The sequence below is a fragment of the Hyperoodon ampullatus genome, assembly GCF_949752795.1.
Source record: "Hyperoodon ampullatus genome assembly, chromosome: 1".
Lineage (NCBI taxonomy): Eukaryota > Metazoa > Chordata > Mammalia > Artiodactyla > Ziphiidae > Hyperoodon > Hyperoodon ampullatus.
This window is the reverse complement of record NC_136914.1, coordinates 52,172,986-52,191,473: the sequence shown is the minus strand read 5'-3', so window position 1 is coordinate 52,191,473 and position 18,488 is coordinate 52,172,986. Positions and strand designations below refer to the sequence as shown.

The following is an 18,488-nucleotide window of genomic DNA, read 5'->3' as shown; positions in this document are numbered from 1 at the left end:
CAGATGTGTGACTTAAGCAAGTTGCTTAATCTCTGTAAGTCTTGGCTTGTTCATCTGTAAAATAAAAGTATACCAACTCCCTTCTAGCCTGTCACAAGGATTAAATAAGATAGTATATTTAAAGCACTTAGGTTTAGCATGTACTGACATAGCAAACACAAAATCGTTGGTTCATATTCTCGCACCAGTGAGTCTGTAAATGTCACCAAACAGGAGCTAAGCAAGTAGATTTCAATATGCAAAATCTAAATTGACTGTGAGTAACATACCGCAGTGCACATTTTATAACCAACACCAAAGTCAAAACGACATTGCTCATCCATAGAATAATTGATTCCAGGAAGTTCTGGGAGTTTGGGCCAGTCATGTTCAAAAGGGTCATCAAGGAGACAGTCATAGGAACTGTAGGAAGGAAAATACTGCATGTAGTTAAATGTTCATTTTTTTATCATGTTCCAATGAAAAAGTATTCTTAGGTTACATACTCTGGAATTTCATCAGATCATAAAGCAAGGTTACAAAAGCATACCTTTTAGGGTTTTTGGTTTCAGCTCCATTTAGAAAAAGACCATTCATCTTTATTCATCCCAGGAAAATAAGCCAAGCATACTTAGAAACACAGTAGAACCATGACAACCTTGTTCGTGTCCCTAGCTGAACCCGCACATGGTGTGGCAGGGCAGATCCTGACCCCTATGCTACGGGGTATATAGATGGTACCTTATGCAGGCATCGCATGACCATCCCCTCCTCAAATCAACTTTGACCATTAGTCAAAGATTCCATAAAGAATTTACTAAAAGGAAATCACAGTAAAAAAATTCACTTAAATTCTAGGCTCATGGCTTAACATATTGCAATTACACTGTGGAATTGTGCCAAAAGCTGAGTCACAAGAAAATGTTTATCATGAACAAAAGTTTTCATTCCCTGGGAGTTTGGTTCTGATCAAGGTCCTAAGAGCCAGTTTCACGTCTGTATTTCTACTATAACATTCTCATGACACGCAGAAGGAGACATACTGAATGTATCTTTTCAGTTCTTGGCCGCTGCAGCGGGACCAGTGGTAACGATGAAATGCTGCTTGCACCAAAGGAGCCATGACACTTCCCATGGCAGTCTCATCACCGCACCTGTTGCCTTGTCCATCATGCTCCATTCCCAGCCTAGAACACAAAGCAAGACCTTACTGGTAAGAATCATCATAGGGGCCATGGCTTTGGCGTAATTTCTGTTTTGGAAATAAGTACAGGAAAATAGGTGTTTTTTAAGTTAATGTGGCTTTTGTGGAGAAGTCACAGACACTGTGAAACTGAGAGCAATCTGACACAAATGCCTTTTTTATTCTATAGCTATGAAAAGCCCAGGAGTGTCTCTGCAAGCCAGAGTCACTCATTTAGTTTCAGTGCATGACCTCTTCACTGTTTTCAGCTCCTCAAACTTGGCAAGGGATGAGAGTTGCATGCTGGCATGCACTCTGACCAAAGTATGAACAATACTGAGAGAAGCAGACAGAAAAGACCTTGTTTTTTTCTTTTTCTTTTTGCTTTATAGCTGTCAGTGGTGACTTACACATGGCCAGTTTCATGGGCTACTACAAAAGCAGATGAAAAACCATCCTCATGATTCAGGGTACAACTTCTCACTGGATGACACATGCCTGTGACTGGAGCATATCCTGTAGAGAATAACAATTACTTTCATTTTCATTTTATGAGAAAACCCATTAAGAATTACTACTGGACCTTTGCCTAGGCGGGGAAAAAAAGCTTTTCAGGAAACAGAGGCAGTATTATTTCTCTGCTAGCATTGCACCACATTCTCTTGGGAAAGCCACAGGTAATGGGCTCTAAAAAGATTCATTGGGTCTGCATTTTCTCCTCTCCTAAGGGAAGGAACTGCCTGGGGTTACCATTCTGTTCTGCCCACCAACTAAGCTCTGTCTTTCTGCTGTAGTGAATGGTCCTTCATATCACAGTACTGATGAAGGGAGCCAGAAATTCCACCAACGTTGAAAAGAAAATGGTCAGTCTAATTTTTTCCGAAGTCTACATCAGACTTTATTAGATAAATGTAAGCTGACTTTGGAAGAAAGCTCTTTGGCAGCAGACATTTCCCATGGCATCTCCCTTCCCATTCCAAACAGTTAGTGGAAATCACACCACATTTTACAGCATCCCCTCTGTACCCCAGATGCACACTCCTTATTGTAAAGGAGAGTGTAATTTATCATAGTATTTAGGTGGCATTTAGCATTGCAAATTCCACGGAAGTCACTGGAAGCAACAGAAAGAAAGTGTATGCCTGGCTGATGCATGGAGGAAAGTGATGGTGGAGATCTGAACATTTGAACAGACTCCCTGATTTAGGATTACTTTTGAAAAGTCATGCCCTTAAGTTTTTCTTCTACATATTAATGGAAATACCTTGCATTCCAGCAGGTCCGAAGTCTTGCCGGGTTAAAAAAATTGCATGATCATGGTGTTCAGAATGATTGGGATCAGATTTTTGTTGTTGGCAAGCCCAGCGACACACGTTCTCCAAGCTCCTGGATGGGTTTCCCCGTTCTATGAGGCTGATGGACTAGGAGGAAACAATATGTTAAAGACATACACAGCATTTTCCCAAAGGCTTCCTTTAATAACATTCTCTGAAATTAACATTTGAGATTACAGAAATTAAATAATGTACAATAATATTATCAGGGGCTTACTTGGAAATAAATACTTATTTGGAAATAAATATTTCCAAATACTCTCATTTGGAAATTCTACATGCCCATGAGGGATACCTTTATGATCAATATTACCTGTGTGAAAGGTGGCTGACACCATTAATGGAAATACGTGACGCTGAGATTCTTTTGCTGCTGTGAAGCAACTCAATATTAATCAATTGGGTAAAAATTCTAGTAAGAATTCCTGATTTAGCTTAGATTTTTAGTTTCAAAAATATTAAGAACAAAAATAGAGGATACATGGAAAGATTTGGGCATGAGACTTTTTTCCCAGAGATGTTAAAGTGAAAGATCTTCAGTTTCAGTTTTTTTGGGGTGGGGGGTCCAAAATTAATCAACATACAGGAAGAATATAAGTTCTTCAATCAGCTGGCAAAGCTGGTGGAATCTTCGATTTGAGGAACAGTCAAATTATATAAACCTCACACTGAAAAAAAAAAAAACCTACCCTTTACTTTAACCTCACAGCAATGAAGAGGGGTGTACTCATATCCTGCAATTCCAAGAGATGGATTGACATTCCTTGGAATGCTTCTACTATCACATTATTGTCAGGAGTTAAAAGTTCAGAGGGAAAGGCCCCATCCTTCAAGAACCCAGGAGCCATACTTCCCCGAGTACTTCTGATGGAATGAGAAATTGAACTTGGAACCCAAAATTAGTCTCTACTTGGCTGACCAGCTGAGAGCTTTGTTACGTTTCAGCAAATGTTTTTATCAGTGTTTACATTCTTAAGAAAAATGTTTGGTTTATTATAGTTGAACACATACTTCTCCAAACAAATGATTTAATAACCAACTGAAAGCTGTTAACATCTCCATCTGGATCTGACTTGCATTCAGTGTTGGAGACACAAAGTAGGTCAGGTTTGTGGGATAAACTAAAGATCAATGACACACTCTCACCAGAAATGATAAGCTTTCATACATAATAAAATGCAAACACATGGATTTTTTTCCTGTTTGCTAAATGCATAATTTCATTAGTATTCCATAATCAGGAGGATTAATTATGGGAGGGGGGACATGTAATTTTAAACATTAAGAAAGCTGCCAAGTTAGTCACTTCCCCTATGTTTTCTCCTCAAAGGGAGAGACAACTTCCTCCATTCCATTATTTCCAAGGACAGGGACACATCAAGTGTCATTTTAAAGCCAGCTAAAGTTACATTACATAAAAATGCCTATTGTATGTATTTTGACCCAACATTTTGCTTTCAAAAAGATTAATGCCCTTTTAAATAAAAAAAATATTCACCGTATGCTTCACTTTTCTTAGTCGAAAAGACTCATATTTCACATATTGTTTTCAAGAAATCATGAGAGGGTAAGGATCTCTGTTATTCTGCTTCACAGATATATTTGAAGCACCTAGAAAGCATCTGACACATAGTAGGCACTCAATATAGATGTTTTGGAATAATAAATGAATCATAAATTTGATGATGATGTTAGATTAAGGAAATTCTTTTTTTTTAATAATGGTATCCATTCATTTTCCTTCATACAGTCATGCCAAAACCAGGATAAGTATCTCCAACTCCATAAGACAGAGGTAAACACAGCAAATAGTACCAGCACAAAAATCATTCATTATCTACTCAAATTTAGAGATCTCCATTCATTGGGGCAGTTTTCTCCTCTCAGTTCAGAGCAACTGGGGTCTACGTCAGACATGTCTACGTTGAATGTTAGTTATGGCTTCAACAATCTAATCTGTTTGCTAATCCAGTCCTTGATGTTCACATTTGACATATAGTAAGACATTTTACCTTTGCATAGCCCAGCATTATCATGCGCACCAGAACCACATTTATATGCACTCCCAGGGACTCATCATGGTAAATTTCATTCACCTAGAAACAAAGTAGATAATTACCTGAAGAAAGGCAAAACAAAGGATTTCATGAGATGCACATTTAGGGTATGGTTGTGTAATCCCAAATATAGAAGTCAAGTCCCCCTTTTTTTAGTTTAGTTTAAACTGATGTCTGAAATGAAATCATTTACTTTTAACTATGGAATAATTCTTGGCTATGTGAATTACTGATTTTGTAAACCCCACAGTACCATGAACATAGAGAATATGCTTTAAAAGGGCTTCATTAAACTACTGTAGTGTTAAAAGTCCATGTGTGCTATGATCCACACATAACATTCATCACAAGACGATGACTCTGGTGAAGCATCTGCCAGCAGTGAGTGGCTGCAACCATGTGGAGGAAAAGAGCAAGCATGTCCTCCAGGTGCCCCTGTTGACATCAGGGGTGTTACGTCTGGTTGGGGAAGCCTGTGTGCAGAAGCCGTGATGGTCTATCTGTGGGCCAGTAACTGGGTGGCCCTCCCAATGCCTCCCCACCCCAGGAGTGGGGCAGCTGAGGCAACGATTATTTAGAAGTCCTACAGTAAAGAAATCCTTCCATATCTGAATTACTAAGATGACTGTACAAGTACATATAATACCAGTCCTGGGTATAGCTCAGAAAGGCAAAGTTGAGTCACTGCTTTTTATTTAATTGTAAATGTTAAATTAAAATTTCTATAGGTAATTTGGTATACTTTAAAATCACAGATATTAGAACTTAAGCAACCTCAGAGGCCATAGTCCAACACAGATTTATATAGCTGAGGAAGATGAAGACCGTAGAGATTAGCTCACATGCAAAAACACTCTGTAAATTACTGGCAGTCTAAAGTAGACATATCTTCTGGTTATACTAGTGCAAAATTGGTGTGAATAAAGATTGCTTAGTAAGTTGGCAAATGCTAGCAGAAATGGGAAAGGTGGAATTATCTGGCTACATTTCAAAGTTCTTAGCTGTTCTCAGGAACAGGGAACCAACATTTGTCACAATAACTAAAAGAGGGATGGAAAACCAACCTCAATTCAACTTAAGATCCAGGAGGTTTGGACAGAAGGCACAGCAAATTTAAAGCCTACAGAGGAAAGATAGACCTTAAAAAGAAATATAACTCAAGGATAACAGAATGCTCTAAGAAAAGAAATTCATGAATTTCTTGCCACACTGACCAAGAAACAGGCCAAGAAATCTCAAATGAAATGTTTCAGAAATCTAATGGGACTACACAGAACACCTTAAAATATCAAGGTCTTAAATGTAGATTAAACGTATACTTACTGAATTTTTAGATGTAACTAAAAAGGGAAGAACAGCTAAGATGGAGGTAAAAGATCTAGGGAAGCTAGTATATACTAAAGATGACAAAGTGTAGTTTAACAAGAAAAGATTTAGGCTCCTTTTAAAGTGGAAAAATACATTTATTTATACATTTATACATTTATAAACACACACACCCATATAATGGTGAGACCCAATTTAATACCTATTCAAGATAAGCCAAGGGGTGAAAAAAAATCTGCAATTCTCTCTTGCATTGCACAGGTGTGCAGGCTGGTAGCTCATGACCAAGCTGTCCCGCTACAGGCCATTGTACACCTGAAGTATTGAGTTCATTTTGTCTGTTCTGTCTTACAAAAGAGATGTATACAAACAGGAATGTATCCAGACTCCTCTCTAAGCAAAGAGCAAGGAGCCTAGAAAATGTGTCACATAAAAAATGGCGGGAGGATACAGTGGCTAAAGCCTGACACAAGCCACTAGTAGTCTCAGTTGATGTCTTGGTTCAAGACCTTCATTGCTTGTGTGGTCTTCATCTTTCTGAACCTCAATCAAATGGACATAATAAGAATACTACCTCATGGAGTTGCGGTAAGAATTAAAAGATTTAATTCATGTACACAATTGCTCAAAAATTTTATGAGTGAGAAGGACAGAAGGACATTAAAGCACATTAGACTGTGGGAAGTAGAAAATAAAACTTAATAGCCACCATGTGGAAAAGGGGTTCAATTTATTCTGCATATCTACAGCAAATAAAACTAAAAACCATGGGTTCACACAATTAAAGGGGAAGATTTCAGGTCATTATAAGGAAAATTGAATGCTGGTCAAAAAGCTATGATTGCTTATGATCCTTTTGGCCATGGACAGATTCTCTTATTTTACTCAATGCCTCATACTGCCTAATTGAAGATTTAATCCCTCTCTTCTTCTGGCTTAATTATCTGATATGAAATTTCTAGCATCATAGTCCCAATACAAGTAAAAGTCCAAAGCTGGGTCTGTCACTACTACAATCATCCAGAGACACTCATGGACATTCCAAGAGACTTCTTATAAGGCAGCTGTTCTGAATTAGCAGCATGGCTTCACACACAAAGTTTTAACATGTACGTAATGTAACTGAAACGTAAGTGCATTTAATATTAAAAAAATGTTCAATGTTAGTAAGGGCAGAAAATAGGGGAAAAATAAAATTTTAAACTAAAGAAAAATAGATAAAAAGAATTTCTTGAGGAGAGGTGACGGAGGGAAGGAAGGCCCTTATAGCCATGGCAATATAGCAGTGACAGCAACACTTTTTTTTTTTTTTTTTTTTTTTTTTTTTTTTTGCGGTATGCGGGCCTCTCACTGTTGTGGCCTCTCCCGTTGCAGAGCACAGGCTCCAGACGCACAGGCTCAGCGGCCATGGCTCACGGGCCCAGCCGCTCCGTGGCATGTGGGATCCTCCCGGACCGGGGCACGAACCCGTGTCCCCTGCATCGGCAGGCAGACTCTCAACCATTGCGCCACCAGGGAAGCCCAACAGCAACACTTTTAAATGTTATGGGAGACAACTATATCAGAAAACTATTAGAATCATAAAATGAGAGCTGGCAATCATAACAAGTAGCTTGTGATATCTGAGCTAGTATAATGTACATATGATCACCCCAAATTGGTACATTCATTTTTATTTGGTAAATTTTAAAATCAGTACAGTGCTGAGAAAGTATCATGCACAAAATTCATGCTCTCAATGGCAATATTACGTTATAAAATGATGAAATGAAAAGACACTTTTTAAAAAGTCAAATTTACCATTCACCAAAAGAAAAGTATTATTTAACAAAAATCCCTATTATGCCACGCTACTTAGATAACAGAGCACTCCAGGAGAAACCAAAATCAGTTATGGAATGTTCTGAGCTGGTACCTATTTGCGAAACTGTCTCAGAGTATAACTAAATTATTGGGGGTAGAAATAATCAACTATAAGGCAATAATATTTATATGTAGGAGAAAATATTCTTCCAATGTGGTAAATCAACAAATAGGTGTCTGTATTGTGCAAGGCACGGGATATCATTTATTATTTTGCTTTTCAAGGTTTAAAAAAGTTGCTTCCTGTACATTATTCACTTTTAAAATGTACATAATAAATTGGCTGCTTGTCATCTTGCTGGACCTTATTGATAACAGGATGTAATGTTTTTATGCTCATAGACATAGGATATGATAAGAGTTGGAGAAATAATCAGCACCTCAGGATTAGATATATTCAAAGACCTGGATTCTGGTCCCAACTATTCCACCGATAAACTGAGTGACTTTGGGTTGGTCACTTAACCTCTCTGAGTGTCTGTTTTCTCACAGGCAAATTATAATTGTACTTGCTCTGCCTGCTTCACACAGCTGCTGTGTGGCTTCACAAAATGCCACATAACTGCCCTCAGAAAAATACAAAACACATTAGAACACTTCTACCTATCTATATAAAAAGTTTTAAAGGTTTGTCAATGTATTTTCCAATCTATCTGAAAAAACAAAAACAAACAAAAAATTAAGCAAACAAAAAAACACAACTGCCCCCATCTTGGTTTTCATTGAAAAGGAAACTCAAAACATCAAAAACTCTTACACTGTAAATTTATTTACTCTCAATGGAATTAACGATATAGTTTAAATTATCAAAAAAATTTATGGGAAAAATTGTTCAACAATTTTTTTCAAAGATACTCTCCAAATGCTGTACAAAAGCTCTTTCCAGCAGATGGCAGTATGCACATTTTAGAGATGGGTGAAGGAGCAGCTGCTTTACACACCTGAATGTACTTACCTACCAGTTGGTAGGTCTGCCTTTTTGGATATTTACACATAAATAAAATAACTTCTTTAAAATTAAATAGGAATTTTAAAATATTCTAACCCAAGGGAAACACTGAGTCATTGGACTTTTAAAAACAAAGAAAAATATTGAAGACATCTTTATTTAGATTGTTTTTCACTGTCATCTGATCAAGACATTACATAAGAGGCATAAAGAAGCTTATGATCTGGCTCTAAATTAATCACAAATTTTAACAATCAATAAATGATATACAGAAAGAACTAAAAGCATATCATACTGAATTAATCTTTTGAATCTGTCAAGATGAATGAAAATAATATTTGTTAAGAAAGCATTTTTACAACACTTAGTGACAAGGAAAGCAACTTCTTCCTAAGTTACAGCAGAATCAAGAACAAAGAAAACAGCATTACATAGATCCTTCCAGGTTCCAGACACTGTTCTAAATACTTTACCTATATTAATTCAAGTAATCCCTGCGACAACATTAAAGATATTATTATCTCCATTTTACATCTAATGAAATTGGGGCTCAGAGAAGTTAAGTACCTTGCCCAAGGTCACACAGTTAGCACACAGAGCAAAGGATTAACACCTAGGCAGTCTGGCTCCACAGTCAGTAGTTTTTACCAACTTGCTACACTTCCACACACCTGCAGACCACAGCACTGTCACTATGCAAGACAGATCTAATTTTAGAATAATCAAGAGTGATTCATTACCCCTGAGTTTAAGAAACTGATGTGGAAGCATACTGATAAAGATAACTTTAAAACTTCACTTCCTTTTCATAATTTTCCTTCGTGTAAATTTTAAGAAAATGAGGAATTAGACTTTACTTACTCCAAATAAGGATTTCTTGATGGTCAATATAATCTAAAAACACACTGGGAAAAAATAAAAGAGGAGCTAGAGCAGATCACTGGAAAAACTGAATAAGAAAAGATAGGGCTGAAATTTATAACCAGTGTTTCGGGTTGTAAGCAAAGCATTAATCATAAACATTCTAAGAAGTCATATATTAGACACTATATAATGCAAATCAAAGTTTATCTATGCAAAACTGAATACCCCTTCACCATGTCAGCCAATCTGTGGAGCATGGGTAAATTTTCTATGAGGCGTTCAGGGTTGAGCCCAGAGTATTTATTAAATTACCTGAAAAAAGGAGTAAACAGAACATTAATTCAATTTTCAGATGACCTTAAATTGCAAGGGGTTGCCAAAGTGAGGTGGGGAGAAAAGGTAATGATTTTAGGAATACTTGATTTGATTGATCAAGTATTCCTTTCCTTGAAAGGAAAATTCCTTCTAGGTTTGTTCCCTGACAGGACAATTTCTCCTAGGACATTTCCCTGGCAGGACAATCTGACCTGCTTTGTCTGACTAGCTGATAAACAGCTTTGTCTGGCTTCAACGAAGCAACATTAATTTTTCTTTCAGATGGGTAGATGAGGTCTTGAGAGGCAGTATAGTTCAGTGGTTAAGGGCATGGGCTTCACAGCCAAACTGCTTGGGTCTGCTCTTAGCTATGTGACCTCAGTTTTCTCAGCTGCAAAATGGGATAATTATACTACTGTCCTTATAGGATTGCTGAGAGGAATAAATGAGCTCATATATGTACAGTGGTTAATGGTGCCTGGGCCTTGCAAATATAAAAATGAAAATTGTTAGCCATCATTAGTAATATTATTCACACAGAAGCAAATAAATGGTATGTATGTATAATTTTTTTAAAGAGACTTTTGGTTAACTAAAGGCAAAGAAGTAATGACAAGATAGCCTGGGTGATTTTGGCTGGACATAAAAGAACCCTGTAATGGACTGGGAAACTATATAACTCTATCCACAACCATCCCTTGTAGAGCTAAAATTTCCAAACACATACCTGCTTGGATCTGCAGTCCTGTCCTCTATGTTCTTTTTACTCAGAGGAGATAGCTGTCTCTTAACCTATCAACTCCTCTTCCCTCACCTCCAATTTCAGACTAATAATAACAACTTTAAAAAAATTGAAATATACTTGATTTACAATGTTGTGTTAGTTTCAGGTATACAGCAAAGTGACTCAGTTATACTCTTTCTTCAGATTCTTTTCCATTATGGGTTATTACACGATACTGAATATAGTTCTCTATGCTATATAGTAGGTCCTTGTTGGTTATTTATTTTATTATAATAGTGTGTTAATTTCAAACTCCTAATTTATCCTTCCCCTAATAACTACTTTTTATGAATAGCCTTATCTAATATTTACTGAACTGAATTGTGCCTAATGCTCCTAGAGGTGGGGAACTGAATAGTAAATGAGTTTGAATCTCTGTTCTTATCACAAATATATTCTAATAGGTAAAATAAACTCTAAGCATGGAAAAAATAAACATAAAAGACATGCAGATAAGGTCATTTCTGATGGGAATGGGTGCTATGAAAAAAATAAGTTTGCGTGATGAGATAGAGGATGAGAGGGAGAGGAAGAAGCTACCTGAGACTGGGGGTTGGGGGTGGGTCACAGCCAGGAGACACTTGTGGACAAGAAGGAAATGGGCATGTGTGTCTCTGGGGAACAAGCGATCCAGGCAAAGGGAAGAGCTGGTACAAAAGTTCAACCTCTATTATCAAGAAAGCTCAAACGCTACAAAGGAGACATCTTCATCACTTTAAAAAGAGACTGAGACCCAGAGAAGTTATACAATTTTCCCCCCAAATGATTAGCACAGCCAAACTTCCAATAAGTCTATGTGATGCCAGTGCCTATTCTCTGTTCACAACCACCTTGCCTGTCCTTTTCTTTCTGTCAGAGAGGATGTGCTAACTCTCTTTTTTTTTAGGCTCTTTCTCACTTCCTTAAAGACATTTGCTCCAAAGAATTGACTCCATTTCCCGTATTCAATCGCTCCCCTTCTTGGGGTTCCTTTTCCTCTTTTACTAACATACTCAATTTTCCTTCATCATGAAAAAATAAGCCACCTACAATATTTTGTAGCCTTTAGTACTGTTTACAACTATGTTCATCAACGAAACTATTCAATTTCTTTAGCAATATTAGCTCCTTTTTTGCTGCCTACCCCACACACGTCAGCATGTCTCAATGTTTTGTTTTCAATCCTCTATTGAATCCTCTATTCTATTTCACAGCAATATTTCATCCACTGCTGTTTCTTCAACCAATATATATAGCCTGATGAATTCCACATATCTCATACTGATTCACCTCCCTCATGCTTCACAGCCATCTGTTCAACTCTGGTAACAGATCTATCTATTTGGAAGTATACCTATATATCACAAAGTATACTCACCATCTCCAGAAAACCTGTTCTTCTCTCAATATTCTATCACACTTAAAGATGAAACCATCTTGATTCCTTCTTCTTCTTCAAGTATTACAGTCAATCTGTCACCAAGTCCTGTGGGCATCCCTCACACTTGTCTCTTCCTTCCATCTCCACATCCGGCAGCTCAGTATGTGTCCTACTCAGTTGGACTGCTACGACAACCTCTTAAAACTTTTGCAAATGTTTTCATTTGGGTAATTTGGGCCCATTTCGGTAGTTCTCCAGATTATCAGGGTCAGATGGTTGTTTTCCAGAAGTGTGAGGCTCTCCTTTTATGTTAATTTTGCTTTTACTTCCCTTAAGCATCAAAGGAGCTTTGGGAGGAGCAAGGATAGGCAATTCAGCTATAAGACTTTACAAACTGTTCCAGCCTTTGGAACAGTGGAAACATACCAAAAGCTCAGGTAGAACTGACTTTTTTCTTCAAGAATGAGAAAGACGATTCTCTTAGTAAGCTAAAAAGCTTTTCTGTGTTTTAGGACCCTTGGAAAAATAAAGGTTGGAATAAACCAGGGGAAAAAAGTTTTTATTGATTTTTCAGTAAAATCAAAGGGACTGGAGAGTGTCAAGATGGCGAAGAGTAAGACGTGGAGATCACCTTCCTCCCCACAAATGCATCAGAAATACATCTACACGTGGAACAACTCCTACAGAACACCTACTGAACGCTGGCAGAAGACCTCAGACCTCCCAAAAGGCAAGAAACTCCCCACGTACCTGGGTAGGGCAAAAGAAAAAACAGAGACAAAAGGATAGGGATGGGACCTGCACCAGTGGGAGGGAGCCGTGAAGGAGGAAAAGTTTTCCTCACACTAGAAGCCCCTTCGCGGGCGGAGACTGTGGGTGGCGGAGGGGGAAGTTTCGGGGCTGCGGAGGAGAGCTCAGCAACAGGGGTGCGGAGGGCGAAGCGGAGAGGTTCCCGCACAGAGGATCGGTGCTGATCGGCACTCACCAGCCCGAGAGGCTTGTCTGCTCACCCGCCGGGGCGGGCGGGGCTGGGAGCTGAGGCTCGGGCTTCGGTCGGAGCGCAGGGAGAGGACTGGGGTTGGCAGCGTCAACACAGCCTGAAGGGGGCTAGTGCGCCACGGCTAGCCGGGAGGGAGTCCGGGAAAAGGTCTACAGCTGTCGAAGAGGCAAGAGACTTTTTCTTGCCTCTTTCTTTCCTGGTGCGCGAGGAGAGGGGATTAAGAGCGCCGCTTAAAGGAGCTCCAGAGATGGGCGCGAGCCGCGGCTATCAGCGCGGACCTCAGAGACGGGCGTGGGACGCTAAGGTCTCTGCTGCCGCCGCCACGAGGCCTGTGTGCGAGCACAGGTCACTCTCCACACCTCCCCTACAGGGACCCTGTGCAGCCCGCCACTGCCAGGGTCCCGGGATCCAGGGCCAACTTCCCCGGGAGAGCGCACGGCACGCCTCAGGCTGGTGCAACGTCACGCCGGCCTCTGCCGACGCAGGCTCGACCCACATCTTTACCCCTCCCTCCCCCCGGCCTGAGGGAGCCAGAGCCCCCGAATCAGCGGCTCCTTTAACCCTGTCCTGTCTGAGCGAAGAACACACGCCCTCAGGCGACCTACACGCAGAGGCGGGGTCAAATCCAAAGCTGAACACCAGGAGCTGTGAGAATAAAGAAGAGAAAGGGAAATCTCTCCCAGCAGCCTCAGGAGCAGCGGATTAAATCTCCACAATCAACTTGATGTACCCTGCATCTGTGGAATACATGAATAGACAATGAATCATCCCAAATTGAGGAGGTGGACTTTGGGAGCAACGATATATATATATATATATATATATATATATATATATATATATATATATATATATATATTTTTTTTTTTTTTTCCCTCTTTCTGTTTTTATGAGTGTGTATGTGTATGCTTCTGTGTGTGATTTTGCCTGTATAGCTTAGCTTTTACCATTTGTCCTAGGGTTCTGTCTGTCCGTTTTTTTTTTTTTTACTAAAAAATTTTTTTTTCTTAATAATTATTTTTTATTTTAAGAACTTTATTTTATTTTATCTTTTCTTCTTTCTTTTCTTTCTTTCTCCTTTCTTCCTTTCTTCCCCTTCCTTCCTTCCTCCCTCCCACCCTCCCTTCCTCCCTCCCTCCCTCCCTCCCTTCCTTCCTTCCTTCCTTCCTTCCCGCCCTCCCTCCCTTTTATTCTGAGCCATGTGGAGGACAGGCTCTTCGTGCTCCGGCCAGGCATCAGGGCTGTGCCTCTGAGGTGGGAGAGCCAAGTTCAGGACACTGGTCCACAAGAGACCACCCAGCTCCACATAATATCAAACGGTGAAAATCTCCCAGAGATCTCCATCTCAACGCCAAGACCCAGCTCCACTCAAGGACCAGCAAGCTACAGTGCTGGACACCCTATGCCAAACAACTAGCAAGACAGGAACACATCCCATCCAATAGCACAGAGGTTGCCTAAAATCATAATAAGGTCACAGACACCCCAAAACACACCACCAGACGTGGACCTGCCCACCAGAAAGACAAGATCCAGCCTTATCCACCAGAACACAGGCACAAGTCCCCTCCACCAGGAAGCCTACACAACCAACTAAACCAACCTTAGCCACTGGGGCCAGACACCAAAAACAACAGGAACTACGAACCTGCAGCCTGCAAAAAGGAGACCCCAAACACATAAGTTAAGCAAAATGAGAAGACAGAGAAACAAACAGCACATGAAGGAGCAAGGTAAAAACCTATCAGACCTAACAAATGAAGAGGAAATAGGCAGTCTACCTGAAAAAGAAGTCAGAGTAATGATAGTAAAGACGATCCAAAGTCTTGGAAATAGAACGGAGAAAATACAAGAAACGTTTAACAAGGACCTAGAAGAACAAAAGAGCAAACAAACTGATGAAAAACACAATAAATGAAATTAAAAATTCTCTAGAAGGAATCAAGAGCAGAATAACTGAGGCAAAAGAACGGACAAGTAACCTGGAAGATAAAATAGTGGAAATAACTACTGCAGAGCAGAATAAAGAAAAAAGAATGAAAAGAATTGAGGACAGTCTTAGCGACCTCTGAGACAACGCTAAACACACCAACATTCAAATTATAGGGGTCCCAGAAGAAAAAGAGAAAAAGAAAGGGACTGAGAAAATATTTGAAGAGATTATAGTTGAAAACTTCCCTAATATGGGAAAGGAAATAGTTATTCAAGTCCAGGAATCACAGAGAGTCCCATACAGGATAAAACCAAGGAGAAACATGCCAAGACACATATTAATCAAACTATCAAAAATTAAATACAAAAAACAAATATTAAAAGCAGCAAGGGAAAAACAACAACTAACACATAAGGGCATCCCCATAAGGTTAAGAGCTGATCTTTTAGCAGAAACTCTGCAAGCCAGAAGGGACTGGCAGGACATATTTAAAGTGATGAAAGAGAAAAACCTGCAACCAAGATTACCCTACCCACCCAGCAAGGATCTCATTCACATTTGACGGAGAAATTAAAAGCTTTACAAACAATCAAAAGCTAAGAGAATTCAGCCCCACCAAACCAGCTTTACAACAAATGCTAAAGGAAATTCTCTAGGCAGGAAACACAAGAGAAGGAAAAGACCTACAATGATAAACCCAAAACAATTAAGAAAATGGTAATAGGAACATACATATTGATAATTACCTTAAATGTAAATGGACTAAATGCTCCAAACAGAAGACATAGGTTGGGTGAATGGATACAAAAACAAGACCCATATATATGCTGTCTACAAGAGACCCACTTCAGACCTAGGGACACATACAGACTGAAAGTGAGGGGATGGAAAAAGATATTCCATGCAAATGGAAACCAAAAGAAAGCTGGAGTAGCAATTCTCATATCAGACAAAATAGACTTTAAAATAAAGACTACTAGAAGAGACAAAGAAGGACACTACATAATGATCAAGGGATCGATCCAAGAAGGAGATATAACAATTGTAAATATTTATGCACCCAACATAGGAGCACCTCAATACATAAGGCAAATACTAACAGCCATAAAAGGGGAAATTGACAGTAACACAGTCATAGCAGAAGACCTTAACACCCCACTTCCACCAATGGACAGATCATCCAAAATGAAAATAAAGAAGGAAACACAAGCTTTAAATGATACATTAAACAAGATGGACTTACTTGATATTTATAGGACATTCCATCCAAAAAAACAGAATACACTTTCTTCTCAATTGTTCATGGAACGTTCTCCAGGATAGATCATATCTTGGCTCACAGATCAAGCCTTGGTAATTTTAAGAAAATTGAAATCATATCAAGTATCTTTTCCGACCACAATTCTATGAGACAAGATATCAATTACAGGAAAAAATCTGTATGAAATACAAACACATGAAGGCTAAACAACACACTACTTAAGAACCAAGAGGTCACTGAAGAAATCAAAGAGGAAATCAAAAAACACCTGGAAACAAATGACAGTGAAAACACGACGACCCAAAACCTATGGGATGCAGCAAAAAGCAGTTCTAAGAGTGAAGTTTATAGCAATACAATCCTACCTTAAGAAACAAGAAACATCTCAAATAAACAACCTAAACTTACACCTAAAGCAATTAGAGAAAGAAGAACAAAAATACCCCAAAGTTAGCAGAAGGAAAGAAATCATAAAGTTGAGATCAGAAATAAATGAAAAAGAAATGAAGGAAACATTAGCAAAGATCAATAAAACTAAAAGCTGGTTCTTTGAGAAGATAAACAAAATTGATAAACCATTAGCCAGACTCATCAAGAAAAAAAGGGAGAAGACTCAAATCAACAGAATTAGAAATGAAAAAGAAGTAGCAACTGACACTGCAGAAATACAAAGGATCATGAGAGATTACTACAAGCAACTGTATGCCACTAAAATGGACAACCTGGAAGAAATGGACACATCCTTAGAAATGCACAACCTTCCGAGACTGAACCAGGAAAAAACAGAAAATATGAATAGACCAATCACAAGCACTGAAATTGAAACTGTGATTAAAAATCTTCCAACAGGGCTTCCCTGGTGGTGTAGTGGTTGAGAGTCCGCCTGCCAATGCAGGGGACACGGGTTCATGCCCTGATCTGGAAAGATCCCACATGCCGTGGAGTGGCTGGGCCCGTGAGCCGTGGCTGCTGAGCCTGTGTGTCCAGAGCCTGTGCTCCGCGATGGGAGAGGCCACAACAGTGAGGGGTCCGCATACCGCAAAAAAAAAAAAAAAAAAAAAATCTTCCAACAAAGAAAAGCCCAGGACCAGATGGCTTCACAGGTGAATTCTATTAAACATTTAGAGAAGAGCTAACACCTATCCTTCTCAAACTCTTCCAAAATATAGCAGAGGGAGGAACACTCCCAAACTCCTTGTACGAGGCCACCATTACTCTGATACCAAACCAAACAAAGATGTCACAAAGCGAGAAAACTACAGGCGAATATCACTGATGAACACAGATCCAAAAATCCTCAACAAAATACTAGCAAACAGAATCCAACAGCACATTAAAATGATCATACACTATGATCAAGTGGGGTTTATCCCAGGAATGCAAGGATTCTTCAATATATGCAAATAAATCAACGTGATACACCATATTCACAAATTGAAGGAGAAAAACCATATGATCATCTCAATAGATGCAGAGAAAGCTTTCGACAAAATTCAACACCCATTTATGATAAAAACCCTCCAGAAAGTAGGCATAGAGGGAACTTTCCTCAACATAATAAAGGCCATATATGACAAACTCATAGCCAACATCATCCTCAATGCTGAAAGACTGAAACCATTTCCACTAAGATCAGGAACAAGACAAGGTTGCCCACTCTAACCACTGTTATTCAACCTAGTTTTGGAAGTTTTAGCCACAGCAATCAAAGAAAAAGAAATAAAAGGAATGCAAATTAGAAAAGAAGAAGTGAAGCTATCACTGTTTGCAGATGACATGATACTATACATAGAGAATCCTAAAGATGCTACCAGAAAACTACTAGAGCTGATCAATGAATTTGGTAAAGTAGCAGGATACAAAATTAATGCACAGAAATCTCTGGCATTCCTATATACTAATGATGAAAAATATGAATGTGAAATTAAGAAAACACTCCCATTTACCATTGCAACAGAAAGAATAAAATATCTAGGAATAAACCTACCTAAGGAGACAAAAGACCTGTATGCAGAAAATTATAAGACACTGGTAAAAGAAATTAAAGATAATACAAATAGATGTAGAGATATACCATGTTCTTGGATTGGAAAAATCAACATTGTGAAAATGACTCTACTACCCAAAGCAATCTACAGATTCAATGCAATCCCTATCAAACTACCACTGGCATTTTTCACAGAACTAGAACAAAAAATTTCACAATTTGTATGGAAACACAAAAGACCCCGAATAACCATAGCAATCTTGAGAAAGAAATTGGAGCTGGAGGAATCAGGC

The 18,488-nt window shown here is 38.9% G+C and overlaps 1 protein-coding gene across 1 annotated transcript in view; it reads right to left on the bottom strand.

Annotated features, from left to right (window-relative positions):
* Positions 1–18,488, bottom strand: part of ADAMTS3 (ADAM metallopeptidase with thrombospondin type 1 motif 3) — a gene marked incomplete at both ends in the record, with an annotated part of 291,356 nt that overhangs the window by 31,870 nt on the left and 240,998 nt on the right. Inside the window, 5 exons of the mRNA XM_079705334.1 lie at positions 270–402; positions 1,023–1,166; positions 1,573–1,678; positions 2,427–2,583; positions 4,509–4,592. Coding sequence (XP_079561460.1) covers positions 270–402; positions 1,023–1,166; positions 1,573–1,678; positions 2,427–2,583; positions 4,509–4,592 — 624 coding nt within the window. The remainder of the gene's footprint in view (positions 1–269; positions 403–1,022; positions 1,167–1,572; positions 1,679–2,426; positions 2,584–4,508; positions 4,593–18,488) is intronic.